At 46.1% G+C, this 27,443-nt stretch overlaps 1 protein-coding gene across 2 annotated transcripts in view; it reads right to left on the bottom strand.

Annotated features, from left to right (window-relative positions):
• Galnt14 (polypeptide N-acetylgalactosaminyltransferase 14) overlaps positions 1-27,443 on the bottom strand; it is a 242,786-nt gene that overhangs the window by 21,688 nt on the left and 193,655 nt on the right. For both annotated transcript variants that reach the window (XM_052186303.1, XM_052186302.1), the window contains exons 4-10: positions 27,000-27,067; positions 24,953-25,018; positions 24,674-24,795; positions 14,629-14,716; positions 13,688-13,772; positions 11,105-11,208; positions 346-472 (exon numbers count right to left, since the gene is read on the bottom strand). In XM_052186303.1, coding sequence (XP_052042263.1) covers positions 346-472; positions 11,105-11,208; positions 13,688-13,772; positions 14,629-14,716; positions 24,674-24,795; positions 24,953-25,018; positions 27,000-27,067 — 660 coding nt within the window. The remainder of the gene's footprint in view (positions 1-345; positions 473-11,104; positions 11,209-13,687; positions 13,773-14,628; positions 14,717-24,673; positions 24,796-24,952; positions 25,019-26,999; positions 27,068-27,443) is intronic.

Here is a 27,443-nt window from a genome sequence, read left to right as displayed (position 1 = left end):
TGAGTTATCCAGCTGTTTCTAACCACCACTTACTATCTCCCTTTGCAAATATCTAGAGGCAAAGCCCTTCAGGATGGACTTGACCAGTCACTTTAATTACTGAGGCTCTAGGGGGTTAGGTGTGGGTGGGTTGGTAGGTCTCAAATCTCAGGGATAGCCTAAGGAAGTTTTGGCTTTAATGCCCATTGACCAGGCCAAGTCCAGGCTACAGGCATGCAACTCATGCATCATCCCAGCCACTCAGACTACCTTGCAGAGTACCATAGTCTGTTGCAAACCCATTGCCACCATTTCCATCATTTCCTTGCTGCTATCCACAGACATTGGACAATGGCATGCACTTACTTTATATAAGTGTTGGCGTTTCCATCAGGGAAAACGTAAGGATGCTTTTTCCTGAAGACATGCCCCACCCGGCTGCAGGGGATAATCTCCAGGCCACCTCCACACATCCACACTCGGAAAGAGATTTCTGCAAGACATCCACATTTCCGTTATTATTTTATAATCCTTCGATACTGGCTGTGTCTAAGGTTTCATAGGCATCTAAGAACAAATTCTCCAATTAGGCTGCATATTTCTTTGTGAGCACACATAATTTGACTGTGCTTCAACACTGTGAAGAATGATCTAGAACAGCTCAATAGACAGCCTGGAGATGTGGGGGACCCTAGTGGGGTGTTTTGGGAGAAACATAAAAGGCTTGCTTTGGGACATAATACATGGCAAAACCTTCAGTGTAGAAAAATCAGTTACAGTTACCCTCTACAGCCACAAAAGGTTATAAGAGATGGAGGGCAAGGCCAGCAAGGTGGCTCAGGCCCCAAAGGCACTTGCTCCAAAGCTTGAAGACCCGAGTTAAGTCTACTGAACCAACATGATGGAAGGAAAGAATGGACTTCCACAAGTTGTCTTCTGACACCCACAGGAACCCTGGGCACACATATAACGCACCTTCCCAATGAAACAAACACAGAGAGAGAACACAGAGACAGATAACAGATAGACAGAGATACACACACACACACACACACACACACACACACACACACAGAGACAGACAGACAGACAGACAGAGACAGAGCATGAAATAATTCTGAGAACACAGAATACTCTTCTGCGATCCAGACTAGACATCTGTCAAGAGTGGACTCAGGAAAAAGAAAACACCATATCAAGGATGCAGCCAAAGGTACCTGGACCCCCCCCCCCCAGCCTGCCATTCGCCTATTGGAGAAACATGAGCCAAGTGAGTCTTAGACAGGAAGACAGGGCCTGAGCAGTAATCAGTGCTACTGAGGATGCTCCCCAGGGTGGAATTTCACACATATACCCATCTTTTCCTGTTTTGCTACTGAGTGGTAGTGGGTAGAGTGGACTTAGGATGGGTGGAGTTAGAGAAGGTTGTCCTTAGTGACTTTCTACTAAGAGTAGGCTACAGGCCAGGTTTTCACTCCAGCTTTGGGATCAGGGAGATGGTAATGGTGGTAGAAGAGGGCAGTGGGATACTTTATCATTGCAGTTGTTTGAAACTGGCTGTGTGTGGTGCTACTGAGAAGCATCTTAAGCCAGCGGTATGGCAGTATGGCTGCTTTAAAATTCTCTATACACAATGCAACCCCTTTCTGAATCTACCCAAACACCCCCTCCCATCCCACACCCTACTGGGCACATCAGTGGTAGAAAGGCAAGAAAAGATAATTTCTAATTTGGGGGACTTCCTGTCTGGCCCATGCTTTTGCATTGAATCTTAAGTGGGAATACAGGTTCCCTAAGGAAAAATAAATCCTAGAGTGGCTGGCCCTGTCATTCAGTTCTAGTCCAGGGACAGAGCATGAGAATGTAGGTACCCCCAGGGCCTTTCCATCACAAGCCTGAATACATCCAGCAGCCTGGGTCCTACCTTCCTGCCTCCCCCAACCCGTCTCTCTACTGCTTCCCTGTTACATCTCCACCATACAGCTCTCAGAGTAGGCCCCTACGATGGGATTCTGCCCCACCCCCAACCCACTGCTCTCCCATGTCCTCTGCACCTTTCTTGCACCCTTCTGCCTCCTCCTAAGGCAAGGAAAGACTTGTCTTTGTTTACCAAGTCTGGACAGACCCATTAGATGCGTCCTTGGGAAAGCAAGGCTCCAGCTTTCTGAAGTTTGATCTTGATCTCCTTGTGAGTTAAGCCAAAAACCGTAGACATGCTCCACAGAAATGCTCTCAGTATCAAGTGAAAGAGACTTCTGAGAATGGCTGTGAACTCAGTGCTGTCGAAAACTCAAGGGCATTGATTATGAGAAACTCTTGTGAAGGCAATCTCTCGAGAACTCGGACGCCAATGACATCACCTACCCGGGTGTACTTCTTCACAGGCCACTTCTAGCATCTATCAACACTATAGGAGACACCAGGGCTTATTAACCTAATACCTTAGATTTTGTGTCTCCTCAGACATCCCATATATAGAGAACTGGCATTTGTGGCTAGGTTACTGTCTGAGCTTGGTATTTGCAAGTCATTAAGCAATACCTGGCTCAGCCAACAGTCTGTAATCCACATCTTGACCAGACACTACAATAAGCAATCTCAGGGTCAGATGTGGAATCTTGTCAGTTCTATGTGTGAATGAGACTACTTTCCTTGTGTGTGATCCCATCAACTCTTCTCCAGGGACCCGAAGAAGGGTCTGCTCCAATTTCTGGAAAGGAAACCTCTATACACCCCCAGCACATGAGATGAAGGCCTGGCTTACTAGATATAAGCTACACACTTGGTGCCAGCTTTTCTCTAGGCAGATGCATGAACTTCAGCTACTGTGTCTTCTTTTCCATGTATTCAAATGAGACATATGTCCCTCCTCATTTGAAAAACAAATTCTTGCAATCTCAATCCCACACTCCCTACTCTATAAGCTATTTCTTTATCTGCAGACCCTTCATCCAGTCTTTCTTTTCTGGGTCCACTGACTCTTGCCCTCCACCAGCCACATACAGTCCCCTACCTTCAACAGTGCCATCACCTGGCCCTTTGTCCCATTCTCATTTCCTCTGTGATGCTGCCATTGAGTGTCTTTCCAATATTGGCTGCTTCATCGTCTGATTCCAGGGTCCTCTTGATGACACTGAGGACTTTCCTCCGTGCCAGCATCCTCATTGCTACCAGATACAGTGTTCAATTTCAGGGACACCTGACACTTTAGAGAGACACACAAGCCACCATACTACCACTTCTACATCTCTTGGCATCATCCCATAGTCCCATCTTCTCTCCTCCTCTAAGCCCATCTTCCAACATTTCAGTTTCTCCCGTGTTGTGTTAGAGCCAAAATTCAAACTATCACAATTTTTCAGACCTTAGCCAGGGCGACAATGACATCTTCCTGTACTTCTAGCTCAGGCAGTTTCCTGTCCATCTAACAATCCTGCTTATTGATGCTATTGTTTTCTAGTGCAGCTATGCTAGGACAACCAACAGCAAGATACCAGGAACCGGTGTACTTCTCCCAACTCCAAACTCAAAGTTGTCCTGAAATCCCTCTTCCCCAGGACTGAGGGACTTGCTACTGACCAGTGCACCCAAAGATACAGTACTGTCCTCAAAATACCCACAAGTAGGACAAGTAGCAACTACATAATCAACCATCCAGTTTCTGCCTCATCAAGTCACACATCCGGTCCTACCAAACTTAGCTCTCCTTAAGACCAGCTGTTCCACCTATAGGAAGGAGTCCTTGGCCTGGCATGAGTTAGGTTTCTTGGCTCTCAAGCCCAGATTGTTGTGACTGGAGTTTCGGACCTGCCACGGGTCCTGTGTTGTTGCTTGAGTCAAGAGGTCCCCTTGGTGATGTGAGGAGTTTTAGGTTAGTGTAATGATTTCTAAGCACTACTCTGTGGATGTATAACCAGCCTGCCCTTGTCTGTATTGTGACTCGAGGAAGATGAGCAACCTCTCACACTTACACGGGGCCCGCTTGATTGGCCTTTGAGAAAGTCTGCTGATCCTGAGCCCCCCATAGAGGGCTTGAACAAGTGCCATGAGAACCACGGAAGGCTGGGGTGTGAAGCTGAGCATTCTTAGAGCCTCGCTCTCCATGTTTGCACTTACCTGGTGCCACCATCTCTTCAGTGAGGTTGGAAGGAGACAAAGTCTTTTTATAGCGAATCTTCTGGGGTTCTCACTTAGTCAGTGCCTGCATCATCTCCCTGGTGATGAATGCTACACATACCCAGATCTACTCTGCATCCCAGGCAGGGAGATTACTCCATCCTCTCTGGGGCACTGTGATGGGACCTTATTTTTTGAACTTCAGATTAATATTTGAGAGCAAATTGCCCTCATGCCCTGCATTCCCTTCCCTTGTCTACCATGTCCTCATTAGGACATCAGCTATTTTCACCACCTCTGAGGATCCTCACCTTTCATCAGAATCAATACCCATCTGATGAGCATGTAAGTGGTGGGTAGGGAACTCAGGGGCCAGAGAGCAGCTCTTTCCCTGGGAAGCACACCATCCCTGGTCAAGGTTCTGGCTGCATTTCGTAGCCTGAATTCAAACAAGGGCAAAGAGCACCAGTTCGCACAAGAACAGCCTTGTGCAGGGGGTTGTTTATTTTTCATTGCTTTATTTCTTCAGTGTATGGTGGGAATATAGGAGGAGGTGGAGGTGGGTGTGGGGCTTGCTCTACACATGTGCACATATACCACAGAATCTGTGTGGCCATCAGAAGACAACTTGTGAGGTTTTTTTTTCTTTCTACCAGGTAGAAGGAGCTTGAACTTGGACTTGAATTCCTGTCACCAGGCTTTGGGGACAAGGTCTTTACACACTGGGTCATCTTGCTGGCCCCATGGACCTTGTTTTAAGTGGAGCATCCTAGAGTGTTTACATGTGTGTATTGTGATATATGTGATTACATCATCTATTCTGCCTCTTGCTGAGCTTAAACCTGGTGAAGACAAAGGAAATATAGCAGACAGTGGAGGGCAGAAAGAGACATTCACCAGGCTGTTGTCACTCATAAATCTGCCCTTACTTGTGTGACAGGTAATTCAGTAATTTTTAATTTCCTAGCTCTAACTGGGTCAAGAAGCAAGCCCTGTGTGTACTAAGGCCAGTAGTTATTCCTCCCCTCTGCCCCCCCCCCCCCAGTTCACAGGATGTAGACTTAATCTTCAAAGCAAAACTGTTAAAAACACAAGACCTCCAAAAGGTCATGAGGGATTGGCTCTGGTGCATGGATCAATGCTGTTGTCTAGGGAGTGAGTTGCTATAAAGGGATGAAGAGTTTGCCCTCTACTGAGCTCTCCTGCTTGGATACTTTGTCATGGGATGATCAAGTGAGCAAACCCTATCCAATCTTGGACTTCCCATTCTCCAAGATAGTGAGGAAGAAAGCCCCATTCTCTATGAACCACCAAGCGTGGTATCCTGCTGTAGCAGCACAGAATCAAGTAAGAGGATCCCATTGTTTTTTAACGAATGCTCTGGTTTTACTAGAGAGTAAATTTGGCTACAAAAGATAGCTTTGAATCCCTGAGCCAAATTCATTCCACCTCACATCTGGGACAACAGATGCTGTGCCCATGTCTCTACTACTGGACAAGTATTAACCACATGTCCACAGTGGTCACCTATGGCCCTGTAACTATACATAGCCTTTAACTGTCCAAACTCTGATGGCAAATAAGCAACTGGTATCCCTCTTGGACATTGTGTTGGGCATTTAGGTGCAGCAACAAAGGGTGGCCTGTGGATTGCAGCTAGGCCTGGAGAATTGCACATGGTACTGGGCTCTAGCAGAGCATCCCAGAGGGCATCATGTTTCAGGACAGACTTGAGGAAAGATGATGTTTCCTCAAATGTGAGTGTTCATCCTTATTGAGGTCCCTTCCCTAACCTTGGGCTAAAAGCAAAAACATGAGTATTGAGATATCTCAGCAGGTCAGACTATCCTTCTTTATCAGACCTTGGCCACATGAATCCGGAAGGGAAGGCAACCAACTCTAACGGAGCAGAGACCCAGTTGTCTTCACGCAGCCCCATGACGGGTGAATGTGAGGAGATTCTTATGTTGCTTTAAAGATTCTCCTCAAACTTAGAGGATTTGGGAGGGTCTTCTGCAGAGTGTTGTCCATGGCTGAAGTCAAGATGTCAGCAGGATCATGTCCCTTCCTGGAGGCTCTGAAGGAGAACTTGCTTTGAAGCTTATTTAGATGTTTTTTAGAAAGTTACTCAAGGCTTCAGGACTTAGGTTTCCTTCTCCTTCCTGGCTGATGGCCCAGAATTCCTTTCATCTGCCTCTTGCTGTCTCTTCCATCTTTAAACTAACAGCTGCTAATGTCCCCTTGGAGCATGGCACCTGGCTTATGCCAACTCTCTGCTGCCGCGTGCCTAAGAAAGCTCTCTGATTTTAGAAATACTGGGATATTAGATGGGACCCATCTGCAACATTCCCCAACCCACTGACTAGTGACCTAATTACAATGCTTAAAACCTTAAGGCTTAAAGGCTTAAAAACCTTGTGTCATATAAGGTCACATCCAAACAGGTTTCAGGTATTTGGGGTGTGGCTATCTTTTCTTTCTTTCTTTCTTTCTTTCTTTCTTTCTTTCTTTCTTTCTTTCTTTCTTTCTTTCTTTCTTTCTTTCTTTCTTTCTTTCTTCCTTCCTTCCTTCCTTCCTTCCTTCCTTCCTTCCTTTCTTTCTTTCTTTCTTTCTTTCTTTCTTTCTTTCTTTCTTTCTTTCTTTCTTTCTTTCTTTCTTTCCTTCCTTCTTTCTTTCTTTCTTTCTTTTTTGGGTGGGGAAGCTGTTCATCTTACTTAAGAGATCACTGCTTCATACCTTCAAGCCCTAGAAATTCAGTGAGGAGAGGTAGTTTTCTAAGGGTGCTTAGGTACTTAGTGGTAACTACAGGCTTCAGACTTACCCCTTTCTGATCTCACAGCCCTAGTACTTCCTGAACCATACATGTCCCCTGAGCCTGGAATAGCTTGGCATCCCAGACTCCATTCTGAGCATGGTGGGTGGTAGCAAGTCTCTTTTGGGCTCATCTCTCTTTTCTGCACTGTCCTTCGTGCCTGCTGTGCTTTGGAAATCCCCACTCTAAATTCAGGAATCCCATATTCTCCCTGTATGTGAGCCAAAGCTTCCTGGTTTTGGAAATAGGCACCCCCCCTCCCCATCCCCACCCTGTGGAGCAGAGCACACACTTGTTACTGGCAACAGATTCCTTTTTTTCTCTAGAGACCAAAAGCTAAAAGTAAGATGTGGCTGAGGCTCCGAGGAAGTAGAGTAAGTAGATATATATTACATGTATCCTGTGTTATGTAAATTGGAGCTTAAGTATCCAATTTTAATGCAAATCAACCTCTGAAAAAAATATAAAAGCCACATTTCCCTAAAGCCTGCTCGAGTCCTAAACTGTGGATATAATTATCAAAAGTGCTCAGCTCATTTTAGAAACACTTGGTGGGAATGAAGTACCAGGTCAGCAGGTGGGGAGGTTAACCAAGACACAGTATGGCTTTTACAAGGTCCTTCAGCCAATCCATCTGCAGCCACTTCTACAGTAGAAGACTGGGCGGGGTGAGGGTAGGATCAGGCTCAGTCATAGTCACCCTGGCCAAAGAGCACATGCCATTTTGGAGCTGTGAACTAAAGTCAACATTACACAGGCAAACATGTCTAGAGCACACAGAAATTCTACTGTCTACAAAGAATGGACATGTCATCCTGCTGCTACTGTTTATATAATCAAAGAGACCTTTTAAACATGGCTCCACTGAATTCTATATAAACTGTTCCAAATGGTGGTTTGTATATTGTGCTGTCTGCCCTTCATTCTCATCCCAGATTCAACCAAATATGGACTAGTATTTCATTGAAAATAGACAATTGATTTTGTCTTGAGCATACATGTATAGCCATTTTCATCACTATCTCCCCTAAACCATTTAGATTAACAACTCTTTACATAGTATTTATGTTCTATTATGTATAATACATAATGGGGGAGGGATTTAAATAATACAAGCGCTTGCCCATAGGTTCTATGCAAATTTGACACGATTTTATATAAGGGACTTGAGCATCCGTGGGTCTGGGTGTGGGATGATCTTGGAACTCAAAGAGACATATGTTTCTGGATTGCCTTGCCACCCAGAAATCCTTTCCCATTCAGTCTCTCACTTTTCACACATGCATTTTGTCAGCAGCTTCAACTATTCTGGGCTTTGAGAACCAGAAACGAGATGAGATGAACTTTCTGCTCTTGTCTTAAGGGAGCCAGGCAGGCACAATAACCTGAGTGCTAGCTACATACTCAGATAGTCAGTGGAGGGGTGGTATAAAGGACTCCATGCTGAGAAAACAGGATGCCAAAGGGTGGATGGGGGAGGGGTGTTAGAAAAGGGAAGGCAGAGAAAGTGTCCCAGCTGTAGAAGAGGTCACCCAGTGCTGCTATCTTCAGGGATTCACAGTGGGTGCATAAGGGGGCTCTGTCCTTGTAGGAGGCACGAACAGTCTGAATGTTTGGGGGGGGGGTCTGCCAAGGTTGGAAGTGTGAGGAGCAGCCTGGTGAACCTAGAAAAATAGTCACTTCTATAGGAGAGGGGCAGGAGGAAGTCCTTGGGGACACAGACCTGGGAGATTTGTCTCTCAGCAAGAGCACTTTGGCAGAAGCTGAAGAGTAGACCTGGCAGTAATAAATAGAGTTGGAAAGCTACTTAGCAAATGGTGGCCAGAATGGAGTGTGTGTGTGTGTGTGTGTGTGTGTGTGTGTGTGTGAGAGAGAGAGAGAGAGAGAGAGAGAGAGAGAGAGAGATAGGATATACCCTACAGACGGGATTCTTTTGTTCTGTCTTCTTGCAAAGCAAAGAAAGACACCGTCTTTCATTGCTCACCCCCTCCATCTAGACAGCTGATCATCAGTCAGTCATGTGGACCACTTTAGACTTCTCACCTTCTCATACTTTGTGGCCTGGTTATCTACTCCTTGCAACTGCTACCTGTGCACATAATTATGTCATGTATCCACTCTTGGAAAAATTACTTTATTTTTCTGGTATACAAAAATACTAAGAAAGAACAAAAAAAGGAAGAAAGAAAGAAAGAAGAAAGAAAGAAAAAAGAAAGAAAGAAAAGAAGAGAGGGAAAAAGAATTCAGAAAAGCTTTCAAAGTGCTATTGGCTGGCTATAGCATAACAATGTTGGGGTGCAGGGAAACAGTGATTGCTGTGGTGGATATCTACAGTGCTTCTCTGGTCTCAAAAATTTTGTGATGGATTATAAATGTCTTTCCCACACCTCACAGGGACCATTTCCCAACTGCTCTATTCAAATCAGTCCCCGGTAATACCAAACGACTCAGAAGCTGGCTCGAGGAGATTGCATCTTGATTTGAGCAGCTGTGTGTTAACATCGCTCGAAAGGAAGGGTGCTGGTAAGTCAGAGCGGAATGTGCCATCCTGCCAATGACAATGCTGCCTGCATCCAAATGTGACTGCTGCACCCAAGAGGGATCATCCTTACCTTGTACAGTTCAAGAGGACAGGAAGAATCCCAGCAGACAAACTGGATGGCGCTGAGCTGTAACTTAGAAGGATTTTCTAACAATTCCACAAAAAAATCTTAACCCAGACTATGCCGGACAGCGAAAATTTCTGAATCATGAGTGGCTTTAGGACAGAGACTGGACCACTGTTGTCTCTCAGAGGGCTGCAGGGAGCACTTGTTGGCTGCTGAGGAGGAAAGCTGAAACTTCTCAGTAAGGAGTGCTGGGATACCCAGCTTCCCCTAGGCTGGTGTAGGTAGACATAGCCTTGAACCCCACACCAGCACAGCCACAATTCCTGTTACATTCCATACCTGTTGGCTTATGGACTGGGGACTGGAGATCCAGATTTGTCTACTGTGCTTCCAGTCTGACCCCGACTTGGCAAGAGACCAATTTCCTGATAGATTTCTCCCCTATACTGCCCAGGTTGGAGAACAGATGCTATGGGTTAGGCCAAAGCCATAAATTTCTGGGAAGTAATTCTTAGTGACTGAGGAAGAAAGCCATAAAACACCCTGAGGGTCGAGGCAGAAGACAAGGAAGGCAGTGGCTAATGCCAGGCTGCTCGGAGCCAGGAGGGGTCCATGGATCACTTTTCTGGCCTGTGTACTGTTCCCCAGGTCCATGCTCACACACCTTCTAGTGCCCACTGAGAAGAAGCATCCTTCACAGAAGGACTCCCTCTCTTACATTGCTCTGATTAGTGTGCTCAACCTGAAGTCGTTGTGGGCCTCCTGTATAATAGACCCTAGGCATACTGAAGGATGGAGATATTCAGGACAAAGCAGACCACATGTCACCTCCAGTCCTGCTTGTTACTTAGTTCCTCTGAGGTCTCACTTCCTGGGTAGAGACTCACATGTCCGTGGCATCCTACCATTCTCAGTTACCCCAAGACAGTCATAGCACCCTCAAGAAGGAAGGTCATTACATCAAAGCTACACCTTCCCATAGAGGACAGGGTTTAACTTAACGTTACCAGATAGCTGAAATGACTTTCCCATCTGAGATGTTTTCCCTGTAGCTGCAATTATCAGCCACTGCTGTAGCCAAGGCAGGCTACCTGTGTGTAGTAGCCAGCCCCTCTTGCTCCCTGGTTCTTGTCCCACTGAAAGGTCGGTAAATTTTCTCTTGGTTTTTGTGGTGATTAAGTCAGCACTATGATGAGAAGGGATTGCCCTCTCATTCTTTCTCTCCTCAGGATCCTCAGTCCTGGAATCCTTCAATTCCAGATTCCTAAGTCTGGTGCTTCTAGTTTCAAACCTGCGTCTGGCTCCACAGACTTAGCATTCATCTTGGGTTTCTTGGATTTTACATCTCTTTCTCCCTCAAGAACCTGCCTGGACACATTTCCCTGGTACTTGGTATCTATACTTACCAGCTATGACCACCTTCCTACAATCACCATTCTGGGACCCTAACCAGTCTGTTCCTTGAGGGAACTCAGATTTCCCATGCCCCCTGCCAGATCCTGGCGACTGTTCAGTTGACGCAGTGACTAAGGACACAGAGTTTGCAGCTATACTGAACTATATAGAAACATATGAAACAGAAACTTACCAAAGTTCTCCCCACCCCAGATGTCCATGTCAACATCATATTTACCCAGGTAATCGAACCAGGCTTTGTCAATCACGAAGAGCCCTCCGGCTATGATTGGAGTCCTGTGTGTTTGGAAGGACGATAAGGTCAGAGATCATATGAGGAAGCAACTTCAAACTCTTCAGTTCTGGGAGTCCAGAACTCAAGACAATTTTCTTCTGATTTCTGGCCCTCTTCAGAAGAGCCAATATATTTTTAGGCAATCTAAAACAAGGATCTACTGCAGAGTTCTGTCCTCTGCTCAAAAATCCCCTGACCTTGCAGGCAGGAAACATCACTTATCAACACCTCTCTGAGGAGCTGCCACCCGCCCTACTCCTCCAGTTAACGCTCTTGGAGCAGAGCTGGCAGGCCACTGACCAGGCAGAGAAGGGCCATGAACAGCACAGCCAGGTCCTGACCTGGGCTCATTTTCTTGATTTGAGTCTTTACCTTTTGGTTGGATCTTGAATTCCAACCCCCCACAAACCACCTTTCTCAAAATAAAAGTGTAACTGAAATCCTAATTCCCAGTATCTCAGAATGTGACCTTATTTGGAGATAGGTGATTACCTCTATAGAGAGGTAACCAAGTTTAAACAGGGTAATTAGGGTGAGCCAATGTGACCAGGGTTCTTATAAAACAGGGAATTTGGTTGCAAATGTGAATCTTCCACGAGAAGGGTGTGCGAACTAGAGAGAAGTTGGCAATCTGTAGAGAGCAAAGAGGCCTGGACAGTCATCAGAGGAAACGTTCCCATCTGGGGATGCCTTGCCTGCTTCTAAACCACGACACATGTTTTTGCCATTTGAGCAGTTTGGGTACTTGTTACTATAGCTACAAGAAACTAATACACCTTCTTTGTGTGTCTCTCTCCGTGTGTGTAGAGGGGGGGCTCCTTTAACCTTCTGTGGCTCTTGTTTGCTCAGAGAGATGCCAGAGAAGCTGCTCAGAAAGAGAAAATATTCCAGAGGCAGGTAGACAGGAACAGCAGGAGCTGACCAGGTAATTCTATAAGGTCTGGGACACATGTCAGTAAAATTAATGGCTAGGGTTGTGAACACTCAGGGTCGTGTTTCCTGCTTTAGTGTGCCCAGAGAGTAAAGGGAGTTTTGTCTCCACAGCAAACCTGGAGGGCAGGTCAGAAGGCTGAGCTAGCCTTTGCTATGACTACTTGCTACTCCTGGAAGACAGGTCTAATCCTGGAAACACTCCCTCCCTGATAAGCCATGTACATTAAGAAGACATGTCCTAAGACATTTTTTCCCCTACAGATGGAAGAACCCAGGTAGTGCCATCTTTGCCCTGTTCCATGTACTGACATAGAGGAGCACAGTGCTCAGCCTGGTGGCAGGCAGCTCCTTTCTCTTCAGAGATAAAGGACAGTATCCTGAGTGCTATCCTGTCCCTGTCTCTCTCTCTCTCTCTCTCTCTCTCTCTCTCTCTCTCTCTCTCTCTCTCTCTCTCTCTGTCTCCTAGATTCACTCCAGCTTCTGGAGGTTGGAGGCAGGATGAAGAGCTAATGGATACATGAGACGCGAGTCTCACCTCATAGCTGAGCTCCGAGTCTCTCCCCACTTGTCTAGTCTACCATCACTGGGCTCTTTGATGCCTTCTTATATTCAGTTCAACATAAGTCAATTCAATGAATGATCAAATAGCTATAATAAGGGAGGGGCCAGAGACAGAGGTGTTCTGGAATCATCTTGGGCATTCCTAGGTGACTGGATGGAGAAATTCCAGTCTATCGGCCTTGTCTGTAGTTAATCAATCCAGATTCCCCATGCTGCTCTCTGAGGCAGAACTGTTTGAGTCTGAAGGTTCCCAAGAGGCCTTGGATGAGTTTGCTAACCAGTCTCAAATTTAACATCAAATATAATAACATATCTCAATGCTGAGACCACAGGCTCCTCTGCAGGATAGAAACTATGTTTTATTCTACGTCAAAACCTCTCCAATGGCTGCGGACTCCAGGAAGAAAGCTTGCTATCCCAGGTGATGATGGAACTGCAAAAAAGAATGTGTGGCAGAGCCATTTACCGCAAGGCCAGCTGGCTCACTTCAAGCTACCATGTTTCCATAGGACAAGCACAGATGTCTTAATGCACAGTGCTGGTCATGCCCTCATACTGGTTTACAGTTATAGAGTGTGTAGCCTCCACAAACCCACCCTCCCTGAGCTGAATCCTGACAACCAAGACCTTGATCCCATGGGCCCTAGGGAGCACCTCTTCCTTCACCAGAGACCCAAGTGTGATGATCTTGGTCTCTTACATGTTAGCCACTAGGCAGTGTAAAAGCCACCATGTCATGTGTGAAGGTGGAGTGTTGGTTACCACTCCGTGGCACAGGTCTCTAAAGGTCCCAATTCCTTACCCTGAAATTTGTATGCAGATAGAAACCTTCTAGAAAAAGGGCAGAGATGCTCTGGTCCAGGATTTTGTTCCTGCTTTTTCACTCTTCTGAACAAACACTCAGCATGGACCTTTCTGAACCATGAGGCAGTGGGATCAAGTAGAGCTGAACCTGCCCACCGCTCCTGCAGCAGCCTTTTTACTCACCGGATGGGCTCAGTAGGGTCTAGGCGCAAAGCTCTCTGCTCCAGGGAGAGCTGCTCCCACTGGAAGTGCAGGCTCCAGTCAAAGCCTAAAACACAGCATTGAGTCAGGAGAGTCAACTTCTCAGAACACCCAGAGCTCCCTTACCCACTCCTTCTCCAGTTCCTGGGGAAATGGTCCCTGGGAGGACAAGTGCCCCTTTGTCTGACCGCAGCAGGGTCACCAAAGTTACTTCTGAATTCCATTTGTCCACTCTAGTCTATGGAGTCTCTCTGAAGTTCCCTCCTAGGCAGTTAAGGAATCAAGGGCAAAGGGTAAAAGCCAAGGAACATGGCACAGAGGTGACAATAATGGACAGTTATGGGGCAGAAATTATAGGTCTGTGTCTCAGGAAGGAGTAATTGGTGGTGTGGGCACAAACAACCTCAGAGTTAGTATTGGGTGGAAGTGAACTGTGCTCTAGGCAGAGAGCAGGGGAGAAGCATCTCTGGGAGAGGATGATGGAATGCCAAGATGGTGGACTAAACCCAGGACTCCTTGCTTCCCCTACATCCTTATGTCTAGAGGTGAGACCCAGGTTAAATCTGGAGCTCTGGAGGCTGGATGTCTGGCTTATATCCGTATCATTTCCCTTTACTGTCCCAAGAGAAAAAGAAAGGGCCAAGCTGAACTGAATTTTATTACAAGAAAAAGACCTGGACATGTCAGACAACCAGGAAGTCTTCCTTCCTTTTTTCTACTTTGAGATGAGATGAAGGAGGAAGAGGGGGAATAGGAGAGAAGGGAAGAACAGGAAGAGAAAGATTGAGAGAGGAGAAACAACAGGAGGAGGAGGAAGAAGAAGAAGAAGAGGAGGAGGAGGAGGAGGAGGAGGAGGAGGAGGAGGAGGAGGAGGAGGAGGAGGAGGAGGTTGGGGAGGAGGGAAGAAATATTAGCTCACTCACCCCCTCTGAGCTCTGAGGCAGACTCAATATAGTTGAAGGTGTCCAGGTTAATGATGTCAATCACAGGGCACACAACCCTTGTGTAGTCCTGTAAAACAAATACCTACATTCAGTTTTCAGGGGGGACCTGCTGACTTGGAGTCAGGGAACTTGGGAAGTTGGGGATGTAATGAACTAGTGACCCTACTCTGTAGTCATATGAAGCAAATCCAGGCATCCCCAAAGGGAACCTGGGTTCCCAAATTCTTTCACCTGAGGCCTATGGTTCTCAGACAAGCTAATGAATAGCAGCTCCCTGCAGTCAGATACACAGCTATATGTCCAGTCCTGAATTCCAGTCTACCAATCAGCTCAGGATACCACAGGCTACTTCCATGTACACATTCTTTCAGTTCTTCAACTGAAGATGATGGCTTCATCTTCAACTGATGGCTTCACCATCTATCAACACACACTCCTCCTTCCTTCAAGTTTTGGTTTCTATTAACAGACCATCCTATATCCTCTTTCTCTAGCACTGAATTAAGATTTACCCTATCTATCAACAAGACCAGGTTCTGGCTTTGACTCTAAAGCAGTGTCTTCTTGCCCTTCCTAATGCTGCAACCTTTTAATACAGTTCTTCATGTTATGGCAGCCCCAGCTATAAAATTACTTTTATTGCTACTTTATAACTGTAATTTTGCTACTCTTATGAGTCATAATGTAAATAGCTAATATGCAGGATATCTGATATGCAACCTACAAGGAAGTTGAGACCTGCAGTTTCAGAACCACTACTCTAATTCTTCTGAATCTACACTGAGTCTTGCATAGAGAACTGCAATGGACCTCTAAGCCCCTCCCCATCTCTGTTTCCTTTCCCTCTGTGTATGGCTGTCTATGCTCTTTCTGCTCTGCAAATCTGCCCATGAAACTCAATTTCCCAATACTTTAATCACCTGTAACATTTCTTTACTTGGACTCTAAGGAGATCCAAACCTGTTTCCACATATGAGTGCGAACATGAGGTGTTTTTGAGCAAAACAGACATCACCAGAGGCCAGGAAGGGTAGTGGGGGTGGGCCACATAGAGATAATCACAGGCACCAAAATTCAGGGAAAGGAGGCATAAGTCCTACAGTTCTCCAGCACAGCAGAGAAGATAGAGATTTTAATAATTTATTATATATTTCAAAACGTTGAAGAAAAGATTTAAAATATTCTTAACACAAAAAATGATGAATGCTTAAGGTGACAGAAATGCTAATTAGCCTAATTTGAGCACTACTTCTTGTATACATATATGGAAATGTTGCCCAGTACCCCATGCACTAGTACCCCATGAATATGTAGAGGTATTTTGCCAATTAAAAAAAAAATAACCAGTCATTACATTTTGCTTTGCAATTTTATCACTTAACCCTTTCCCATCTTATAGCTATCAAAGTCATCAGGTGAGAGAGTCAGAAATATGCTTCTGTGATTAAAAGTGCTTCCTGTTCTTCCAAGAGGACTTGGGTTCAGTTCCTAGTACCCACATCAGGAGACTTACAAACACCTAGAACTCTGGTTCCAGAAGATCTGATGCTTCTGGCCTCCATGGGCACCTGCACACATGTGTATGTGCACATACCCACATATAGATGTACACATATACATAATTAAAGATAAAATAATATCTAAAGAATCATCTAAGGGATATTTTCAAAATAACCAAGCCTGAATCCTCAGTTGTGGGGTCTACCAAACCTATAGGGTTTGTCCACTGAAGGGGAGCATACAACAGGGCTGTCAGCCCTAACAGTGCTGTAAGCAAGCTGGGAACATGACTCTTGGGTCTCACACTGAGAGTCAAGTGGCCTCCAGAGGCTAGCTCATCTCAAGGAAGCTATCTTCTATACCCACCACCCTTGGGCTATCTCAGACTCCAGGAACTTCTGCTTCTCCTTGAAGCCTTCTAATTTCCAGGTCCAATTTTGCTCCTCCAAATGAGGTTGTCTTCTTATTTTAAACTCCAGAATCAGTGAGCCCTTGATTCTAAGTTCACATACTTAATTTGGCCCTGAGCCTCCCACATCTAACTCACTCTGACAGTAACAAGGAGCTGCTGAAAACCAATCGACCCAGGTGGCAAGGAATGCTCAGTGCCAAGGCGTCGCTTCTGCTGCGAGGACTTTGTAAAATCATCAGCTGTCAGCATTGCACCTGCCTGGGTGGCACAGTCTCTTTGGGGCTACCCTCCAGCCATTGATGTGTGTCTGAGCACAATACTCTTATCACGTTATTTTTAAAATAAAATCAAAGGTTCAGAGACAGTCTGCAAGTCTGACAAAGTCTTCCTTCTCTAAAGAGTCCCCTCCTGTGTTCAGGGACTTCTGCAGCTGCAAGGATTCCCTCAATGACCCAGGTACAGGGAAGAATTTAAACATACTCAGAGGCATGTCTAGTCTGTGCCCAGCTGCTTGGGATAACCTTTAAGTCCTTGGAACATCCTGTCTATAAGACAGTCATCACTTACCTGGGAGTCTTGAGTCACATTAGATATTATGTGCTAACAGTGTGGGATATGGTAAGGGGTTTGTCGCATGAAGTACCAACTTGACCTCTGTCCATGAAGACCGTGAAGGTCAGGCTCATGTATGTGATTGAAGTCCAGCTAGAGCCCTGGATACCAATGTATAGGAGAGCTTCTCTGCTTGCCACACTCCCATCCCTGACCCTGGGCTGTGTGCCTTTCGGTTCTTCCAGAAGAAGCAAACACTGTCTATGGAACCCTTCTGTGAGAGGAAAGCTAAATAGTCATGATGGAACTTTCTACAGGGCCCTTCCTCCTGCTGCTGGTAATCTGTTTCCTTTCACTGTAATCAATAAACACAAGTATCGGCTTTGCTGACTTGTAAATCCTCACACTGAGCCTCGCATTGGTCTTGAGGATCTTAGACTATAACACTCCTAGTTTGTTTTGTTTTAGTGGAAATGAAACTCCCTTCCCTATTTAAAAATCAAAATGGAAAACCTAAGTCTAGAGCCCTTAACCTCAGCCTTCTCATGGGTATGTCTCCACAGCTGTGACAGGCTCCACTGTCGGGAAACAAGCTCTCTTGCCCACTGAAGACTTGCATCTTGGACTTTCCATCACACTCAACTGTGGTGTCTGCTCTGTGGAGAACAGACAGGCAGTGAGGGCTGTTTGGGATGGGGGCAAGTGCTATGTGGAGTTCTTACCTTGAAAGAGGCCACAGAAGCCTTAGTGAATGAGTCACTAAAATCAGAACATGAGTTGTCTGTGTGAGAGGATTGGGATTCTCTCTCTAGTATGTCTCTCAGGTCCAGACCCTGGCAGGCAGCAGATGTTCAATGGAATATTGGCTAAAGGGGAGTCTTATCAGTTGCTCAGAGGATATTAAATAGGCAATGGCTGGGAGCCTGTGGGTAGCTTATGGCTTAACAGGACAGCTTCTCAAGCTGTAGCCTCAGTGATGAAGAGAGTCTCAGTATAATACCCAGAGTCATCAGAGGCTTCTGTCTTGTATACCTCTCAAACGGTATAACTAGAAAGTTAGGCTCAGGCTTGAACATAAGCAAGCAGCTGGTGAAATCCTGGACTGATCCCGGACTATTCCATAGCTCCCATTTTCTCTCCCCACCTTAAAAATCCCAGCCTATTCCCACTCTTCCTTCTGCCTCGCCCATGTGTCCCCTACCTACCCCCTTTTACCAGGAGGAAAGAGACTGAGAACACCCATTGGTAGCCAACAATTATGGTTGCCATCACACCTCATGTGCCCTCACCGATTCACATAATGAAAGTGTATTGTGAATGGGCAATCAGAAACTTCTAGAAGCACTCTCTCAGGCTCACCAGCACTCCTGAGTCTTCCCCTGGTTTAGGAGTTGTCAGGAAATAAAGACAAGTAAGGAGACGCCACAGTCCAGGAAAGATAAATGGGTCATGGAGTGATTTGATTCAGGGTCTAGAAACAGGCTAGGGGGGGTCTCTCAGTTGGCGGGGGGGGGGGGGGGGGTGTGTGTGTGTGTGTGTGTGATATATTAGTTAAGCTTTCCTCCTTATGACCAAATATTTGTCAAGAAGCAACTGAAGGGAAGGGAAGATCTATTTGGACTCTGTGTGGCAGGGAAGGCATGGCACAGCCCCAGGATCTCCTTGTGGAAGCCAGAGTATGAGGCTGCTTGCTTATACCTCCCTAGATCAGAAAGCAGAGAGAATGATAGGAGGGGGGAGAAGACTACAGCCCTTAAGGCTCGCCCACAGAAACCCACTTCCTCTTGCTAGATGTCTCCTCCCACTAACTCCATAACCTTCCACGTCAGTACCATCAACTGGGACCAAATATTCAAATACATAAGCTGGTAGAGGGTGGAGGATCAGTTTACATCCAAAACAGTCATTTTAAGAAGCTGGGGGCGGGAGTCTTTACGGAGGTGCTACCAGGGGTGGGGATGCATTTGTTGACAAAATATCTGGATTTCTATTTGGGGGGGGGCTGTCATATAGGAATGTGTATGACCTTACTAGACTGGCACATTCTGTGGGATTCTGTTTGTAAATCTGTGAGGCAAAGGCAAGTGGCTATTATTTGTAAAATGATCCTGCCTTTTTAATAGAGCTCGCGTAAGGAAGCAAGAGAGGAAAACATGCAGAGGAGTTGAAGGATACGTAAACTATTATTTATATACATTTGCTGAATGTTGAAAAGATTGAGAATTCTTGAAATCTCTTCCCATCAAAGAAATACATAGGAGGTAGAAGAAAGAAGTTTATGTTAACACACACACACACACACACACACACACACACCAGAAACCAACTTGGTGAGTGTTTCTAGTATCAAGTAATTAGAGGGAAGAGAAGGGAAATTAGGGAGGTGTTACAGCTGAGGATGGCAGAGGAGAGACCAAGCCTAGCTTCTTTCTTATTTTGTTCTATTTTTGAAAATCTCAGTCTCCAATTACAGCTTAAAGTTTTTCCATTTCCACTCACAAGATCAAATCACATTCTATGTGGAGACCAGGCACACATAACCCAGAATGCAGCAGGGATGCTTATATATTCCCTATCCCTGTCCCAGGGCCTGCCCCACCCCATGGCATCAAGAGGCTTTCAGGGTAATCTTAGAGGCCCACTGAGGGCTCTGGGCTGATCCTGGGGCCTGTCTCACTAATCTCCTCCCTGGGAAAGGTTGAGCACAAAAGGTGAGAGACCAAGAAGCTAAGTCCCATCTTGGGGCCAGATGACTCCCAGAGGAGTGTTTGGCTGCAGGAAGTCCAATCCCATTTGAGAAAGCAAAGAAGCCTGCCAGCCTGAAGCGAGGCTGGTTGCAGACAGGGAACTGAGAGCCCCTCTCAGGGATTCTTCCAGATGGACTTAGAGCCATTGGGATAGAAAGGGCTTCCGACTCGTTAAGGCTGAACTTCCTTAAATCCCCCCAAGACTGTTTATCTACTAAAAACTCCCATAAGATTGGGTACATCTCTAGTTTTATCAGTGTGGAAGAGAAGCTCATGAGGGTCTACCTCTCACTGTTAGTCTGTGGGCAGCTAATGAGTGTTAGGGGAGGGGCTGAAATCCATTTTCCCCAATAGTGTAGCCTCTGATAAGTTGCCACTGTTTCAGTCACTAACCCCCTACTCATGCTCATGCAAGCAACTTTAACTAAATGCAGTAAGCAAAATGACCCTCCCACACACACATGCCAGGTGTGTTGGCACAGCCTGTAATTCTGGCACTCAGGAGGCAGATCTCAGGGCTAGCCTGATCTACATAGGGAGATCCAGAGTAGCAAGAGGTACACAATGAGATCCTGGAGAGAGAGAGAGAGGGAGGGAGGGAGGGAGGGAGAGAGGGAAGAAGAAGAAGAGGAAGAGGAGGAGGAGGAAGAAGAGGAAGAGAGAGAGAGAGACAGAGACAGACAGGAGACAGAGAATTGAAAGAAAGATTTTAGTGGGAGAGAGGTAGGAATGAAAGAGGGTAATAGGAGATGCCCCAAAACTCAGTATATAAATGTATAAAATTGTCAAAGAACAACAAAACAAAACAAAACAAAAAACTTCTTTAAGTATGATCATCTTGGGGATCCCTATACAAGAAACATCTATTCCAGCAATCTCAGTCCTTAGTATACATCCCATAGGAGCTGAAAAAGGATACATAAATAACCTATACATGAGTGGTTATAGCAGCATTACTATCGGTATCCACATGTGGATGAGGACATACTATGGAATAATTATTTGGCCATAAGAAGAATACTGGCATGCTACAGTGTGTGTGGAGCTCAAATATATGTTGGGTAAGATAAGTCAGGCTCAGAAGGCCCTCTTATATGGTTCTAATTTTATGAAATGTACGGAACAGGCAGGTCCCTAGGGACAAAGCAGATTAGTGGCTGCAGAGGGGAGGTGAGGAAGGAGGTGGTTAGTGAATGTGGAGTTTTCCTCTGAGGTGCTGAGAACATTTTATAATTAGACCATAGTGAGAGCTGTACATTCTTCAAACTGCAGTTTGAGATGGTTAAGATGGTCAGTTTTGTTACACGTCTCTCACATGTATGTGCATGCACATACACACACTGCAGTTTGAGATAGTTAAGATGGTGAGTTTTGTTACATGTCTCTCACATATATGTGCATGCACACACACAATGCAGTTTGAGATGGTTAAGATGGTGAGTTTTGTTACATGTCTTTAACATGTATGTGCATGCACACACACAATGCAGTTTGAGATGGTTAAGATGGTGAGTTTTGTTACATGTCTCTCACATATATGTGCATGCACACACACAATGCACTTTGAGATGGTTAAGATGGTGAGTTTTGTTGCATGCCTTTCACATGTATGTGCATGCACACAATGCAGTTTGAGATAGTTAAGATGATCAGTTTTGTTACATGTCTCTTACATGTATGTGCATGCACACACACAATGCATCTGCTATTCTGGCTAGGGTTAAATTAGAGAGTAGATGAAAGTGCATATGAGTAAGAGGGGGGAAACAGCAGAATACAAGGTTGGGTAAATACAGGGTGATTACAACTACACTAACAGATGCTTCTCTGAAGAGAAAATGATCCTAAGTGGGAAGAAATGAGGTTGCGGATGTCTTTACGTGACAGAATTTTGCTTGATTAGTTTTCATTTTAATGTTCCCTATTTTCCAAAATGTCTGCAGTAACTGTGGGACACTTTTTTTGTGATGGAAGATGAGGGGTCCAGACTTCTTCCTCCTCGTCTTCACTCCCTAGGCCTCAGGGTTTACACAGTACTACACTCCTGGCTCTAAGTCTACTTCTCTTTGGTATGACCTTGGCTGAAGCAGGGATCGCAGCTTCCAATTTCAACTTCTCTCTGAAGCTAGTGTCCATCTGTGTCCTATGCTCTTTTACCTTCCTTGTGGACTTTTAGCCTTGGCCTTCAAACCCTGTTTACATACATGTTTCGTCTTGGCTCCACATGCAGGCTAATGAGAGAATGATATTATTACTCCTTGGCTCCTGAGTAACTCACAAGCACAAAGACCTTTCTAGCGATATAAAGGTTCCCGCTGGAGGGGGCAGCTCAGCATCTGAGGGGTCTGCAAAGCTTTCCTATGTTTCCTTCTCATGAAGAACGTTTTTAACGGCAGAGTTTCATAGGCCAGTGGTTCTCAACCTTCCCAATGCTGTGATCATTTAGTACAGTTCCAGACTCTGTGGTGACCTCCCAACTATAAACTTATTTTTGTTACTACTTCATAATTGTAATTTTGCTACAGTCATAAATCATAATGTAATTATCTGTGTTTTCTGACAGTCTTAGATGGCCCCTGTAAAAGAGTCATTCAAATGCCACCCAGGGGTTGTGACCCACAGGTTGACAACCTTTATAGAAGCACTTCTACCCATGGTTACCTAGTATGTGTTAGTTCTTTCTCAACCAGCACAGCACGAGTATGCAGGAACCATGTCAGATCTACTAAGTACCCATGAATATATTTCATATAGCCTGTTTGAGACTCTTTCCCAAATAGGTGTCAATCGATATCAGCTAATTAGCTTAGGGGTAGGCAGTGAGTCTACTTCTCTACTAATCCCAATATGCCAGGCTTCTAAGAACGGTTTTCAAGCAATGAGAACCTATCTACAACAGCGGGTAAGGTGGTGATAGAGAGGGGACTAGTTTCCGACTGCATGTGGCATCTGTTAAGGGAGACAAAGAGCTAAACTCGGAAGAGAAAATGGAGGGCAAAGTAGGCCATGGCTGCTTGAAGCCACCCTAGCTGAGCATGCAGGTGGGAAGACTTTGACAGGTTCTTGAGGAGCAGGAGGGTTTGTGGAGAGGAGACTAAGGTGGCCAGGGACAGGAAGGAGTGGTCCAGAAGTGGGACACTGGCTGGGGCTGGGGAGATGGGTCAGTCAGTAAACTCCCCAGTAAAGGATGTGCTGTGCAAGCCTGATGACTTGAGTTCGAATCCCCAGGAGCCATGTAAACAGCTAAGCAAAGCAGCACTTGCCTGCCACTCCAGTACCAGTGGGGTGTTGTGTGCATGTGGTGGGAATAATGGCAACAGGACTATTCCTGAAGCCCGTTACATTCCCCAGTCAGCCTGGTCAAACCCATGAGCTTCAGGTGCTGTAAGATCTTGTCTGAATGTAGGAAGCAAAAGAGGAAAAACACTCCATATTGGCTCTCAGCCGCCATGTGCACCTGTGTGTGTGTACACCATATATGCATACAGCAACCCCTCCCCACCACACACACACACAGGACACTGGCAATGCTAACGACAGAATCAGGAACAGCTCATTTGTGTCAGCACAGAAGCCAGGGGGGAGCCTGGAGATGCTAGGATGAGAGTTCAGAGGGTAGGAAGGCTCCTGGAAGGGTCTTCAGTACCAAGGAAACCCTCAATTCAATGGCCTGCTCATGAAAATATTTCCCTACTTGTATCCTTCTGACTGATTTATGTGGGGAAAAAGACTGTCCTGAACAATGCTAAGCGTTCAAACTCAGAATAGTCCCTGATGGGTGTTGACAACTAGCCCCATGTGTAAGAGCTCAGCCAACCTGCTGAGGGTCCTCCCTCCAATGGACAAGTGGCAAGGCCTTTCTAGTTCTCTTTTGAGCAGGCTCCCCACTGGCCTCCTCTCCCCTTTCAGCAGTGTTATTATGTGGGCAGGTGAGTGGTAACCAGGAAGGGCAGGAAGCCAGCCTAGCACAGGCCACATGCTGCCTGGCTGATGCCCGAGATACCATCCCCATAGAATATTCAATCACGTCACAACAACAGTCGGGACACTATTTTCTCATCTGTGAAATAAGTATGTTACGAATGTCTGAGTCCCGCTTCCCACACTGTGCAAGGCAGTGGTTTAGGGGGAGTATCAGGCAACACCAGTGTATACCATTGGCAGTGTGCTCTGTAGTGAGACAGAAGAATAGGCGAGCTTCTCTGAGGACAAAGTAATGAGGGGAAGAATAAAAAACCATGCTTTGCGTTGTAGAGTGGTGGCTGAGGCCCAGAGAAAGCAGCCTATAGAATCTCAGAGTGATGCAAGGGTGAGCAGGAAGGGGCTCCCACTCTCAGCACCTGGCTCCCGGCTTGGCCCACAGGTGGTATGTCGTGTGCGTGTGGTAGGAGTAATGGATGAGACAGATTCCTTCCCTGGGTGGAGGGGAAGACAGACACCCCAGGAACTGGATCTTTCTGCTGCCTTCTCCCTACAGTCAGCATTTGAAAGAATACCCTACCCAGAACTTAGATATAGTTCTGGGTAATTTTCTCCTGCCCAGGACACTGAATGCTACCAGCTGCTTGTAGACAGCTTCAGTTTCATGCTAGCTGCTGTGAGCAACAGTGTGATTAAAACAAACAGCTCAGGCATTGCTTTGCCACTGACTGCATGCAGTGTGATCTTGTTCAGGACACTTTACTTTATTTAGTCCTTGATCTATAAAGCGGGGATAACACTCTGTTCCACCTCCTAAGTGAAATCACAGGTTTGGAGGCCCTGGGTGAAGTGGGAGGTAGGAACCCCAGCTCTGTTCCTCAACTTGACTCACCTCTTTGACCCTGTGTAACAGGGGCTGCAGCCAATCCCTGTTCACCTCACAGTGGCTGTCCAGGAAGGTCAGAGTGGTGCCTTGGGCAATGTCAACACCCCGCATCCGGGACCGGACCAGGCCTGTATCGTGAATGAATGCTAAGGTGGGTGCCACTGTTGCTCCAGTGACCAGCAAGATCACATCAGTCATTCAGCAGTCCCTTGACCTCCCAGACACATAACCCCCACCATACCCGACTCTCCACTCAGGCCAGCTCTGCCCCATGGCTCAGCCTACCTTGCCGTTCACTGTTGCGCAAGCACTTCACCTTGGGCAGTTTGATGAGCTGCTTGCAGTCCTCGGCTGCAAAGACAAGGGCCATGCTTAGTGAGCACCTGGGTTGTGACTGTGTATGAGCAAACTGGAAGGATCAGGAAGGTAGACCTACTTGTTCTCCCCATCCTGTCTGCAGAGCCTGGTCCTCAGTCCAGGGTGTTTCTCAGTCATGGAAGGGGTTGATAATCACTGAGTAAAGTGACCTCAGCTGGGCCATTTATTAGAGGTCAGCACATGGTGGGACCTGCATGCTGTCATGAAAATGGTCCAGGTGTGGATCCTTGGTCTGGCCATCCCAGGGCCATCTCTGTTGCTACACATCATTGGGTTATTAATTCAGAGTCTCTTCACCATAGTAAGTCTAGTTTTAAATGCCTGGAAGCCAGCAATGGAAGAAAACGACTTTGGACTTTGCTTTTAGAACATGGGGGCTCTCTTTATGAAGAGATCAGAGTTTTCCAACACAACAGAGCTGATATGGGGTGGGTGGTCTCCAGGGAGAGCCCCAAGCCTTTTGGGTAAGAATTCCACTGCCTTTTGATCGCTTACCCCAATCACACTGCCCTGTCACTTACCTAACCAGATTGGTAGCTTCACCCTTGGGTTCTGTTGATAGACCTTGGCCTTTCTGCTTGACTCTGGACTCTTAACAAGCAACAGAACAGACTTTTACAGGCTTGCCCTGGCAAGAGCTTATTCTGAGAGCTCTGAATGTGTTAACACATTAGGTCTCTATATAAACCACATGCATGATTGCAGTTATCTTTTTTTATAGGCAAGGGAGCTGACTTGATGAAACTAATGGTTTGCATGGCTATGGAGTGAGAAAGTCCCAGACCTAGGGATTAATCCCAGGCCGTAGGGCTCCTTTTAACCCTAGGGTATCCTGTTCCTAGGGGACCTTCTAGCACTTCCTTCTACTCTTGAGCACCAGGCTACCCCCAGGAGGAGTGCACCCCACTCCACTTCCTCACTAGGCAAGGAGAACAGACCGCTGAACTGCAGAACTAGTGGAGCTCTTAGGACCCAGAGCTTCACACACAGCCTGCTTTTCCATGAGGAATCCAGACTCTCCGTCTTGTGTGTGTTGCTAGTGCTTATGCAGCAGGTGTCAACGTGGGAGTGGCCCCTGTGACCTGTTCCCAGCACCTATGCTGGATGGGATGGAGGTTCCTTTCCTGATACCTGTAGTCATCCGTCCCATGGCACCACCCACCTGTCTCTCCACCAGGAAGAGATTGCCCCACCTGGAAATAGATGACTGAATAGATCTACAAACAGGACAGTGGCTGTTAGAGATGGTAGTTGGCACCACTGAAACTTAAATTCTGATGTTCTCTAATTGTTGTAACTTTCAGACTTAGATGTCTAGGGACCCCAGGATGTTTGACATGGGAAACTGGATCACAGGAGAAAAATTGGGTGGGCCCTGGGTTCTTTTATGAGAAAACTAAGGAGATGTGACTCAGGAGCTGATGATGACCAGCGGTGGAATGACCCAAAGGCTCACACTGTTCTAGATGTATGTTGGGATGTCCCATGGGGATCTCAATGTCAAGATCCCCCAGAGAGAGGAGCATCAGTCTCAGTTCAGAGGTGGGCACATTAATGCAACATCAAAATCAGGAGTCTGACAGAGCTTTGGGTTCTAATGATGGTCCTTTGAAAGCATGGTATCTCTCCCTTTGTCCAGGAATGCATGTCAGAAGCTTATGACACAGATGCCATATACACTCACCCACACATGGACACTAACTCCCCAGCCTTCCCAAGCAGGAATCTAACAATTTAGATAATTAGGTCCTCAAAAGCTTACAGCAGAGAACACCAACATTTTTCGCAAATATAAAGTTGCTTGCTTTTTAGACATAGGCACACAGTCTTCCAAGTCTGCTACCCAACTTGGCTTCCCTTTACCTCTAGTGTCTCAGTGGGCTCGCCTCCACTCATCCACAGTGGTTAGGACCAGACATTTCTGATTCTGTTGTCAATAATCAATGGTACTTACGGTCATTGCTGAAGTCATCCACTAATATGATTTCCTGGATCAGATGCATAGGGGTGCGGTTTAACACACTGTGGGAAGAAGAGAAATGATGATGTCTACTAGTTGCAAAATGCATGTACCAACTCCATATTTACATATCATCTCATAGGAGGAATGAAGACGAAGGGGCACCAGAAGATGCCCAGGCATCCTGCTCCTACTCATCCGGGGCACTGAGGATATAATTCCGCCTTCTTCATCACAGTGAATGCTATGCCACCCACTGACCCACTCAGACAGAAACCCAGGCGGTTCCAACAACAACCCTCCCTGTCCCCAAACTCCAGTCTAATACCTCTATCTGGATGTCACACTTAAACCACTATCACCTTGTCTACGTCTATTCTGGTCCATCTTCTTTTTATGGGTGAGTAGACAAGGCATTGCTGTACAGTCCAGACTGGC

This window comes from Apodemus sylvaticus, chromosome 6 (genome assembly GCF_947179515.1).
Source record: "Apodemus sylvaticus chromosome 6, mApoSyl1.1, whole genome shotgun sequence".
Taxonomy (NCBI): Eukaryota; Metazoa; Chordata; class Mammalia; order Rodentia; family Muridae; genus Apodemus; species Apodemus sylvaticus.
This window is presented reverse-complemented; position numbering and strand designations above follow the sequence as displayed.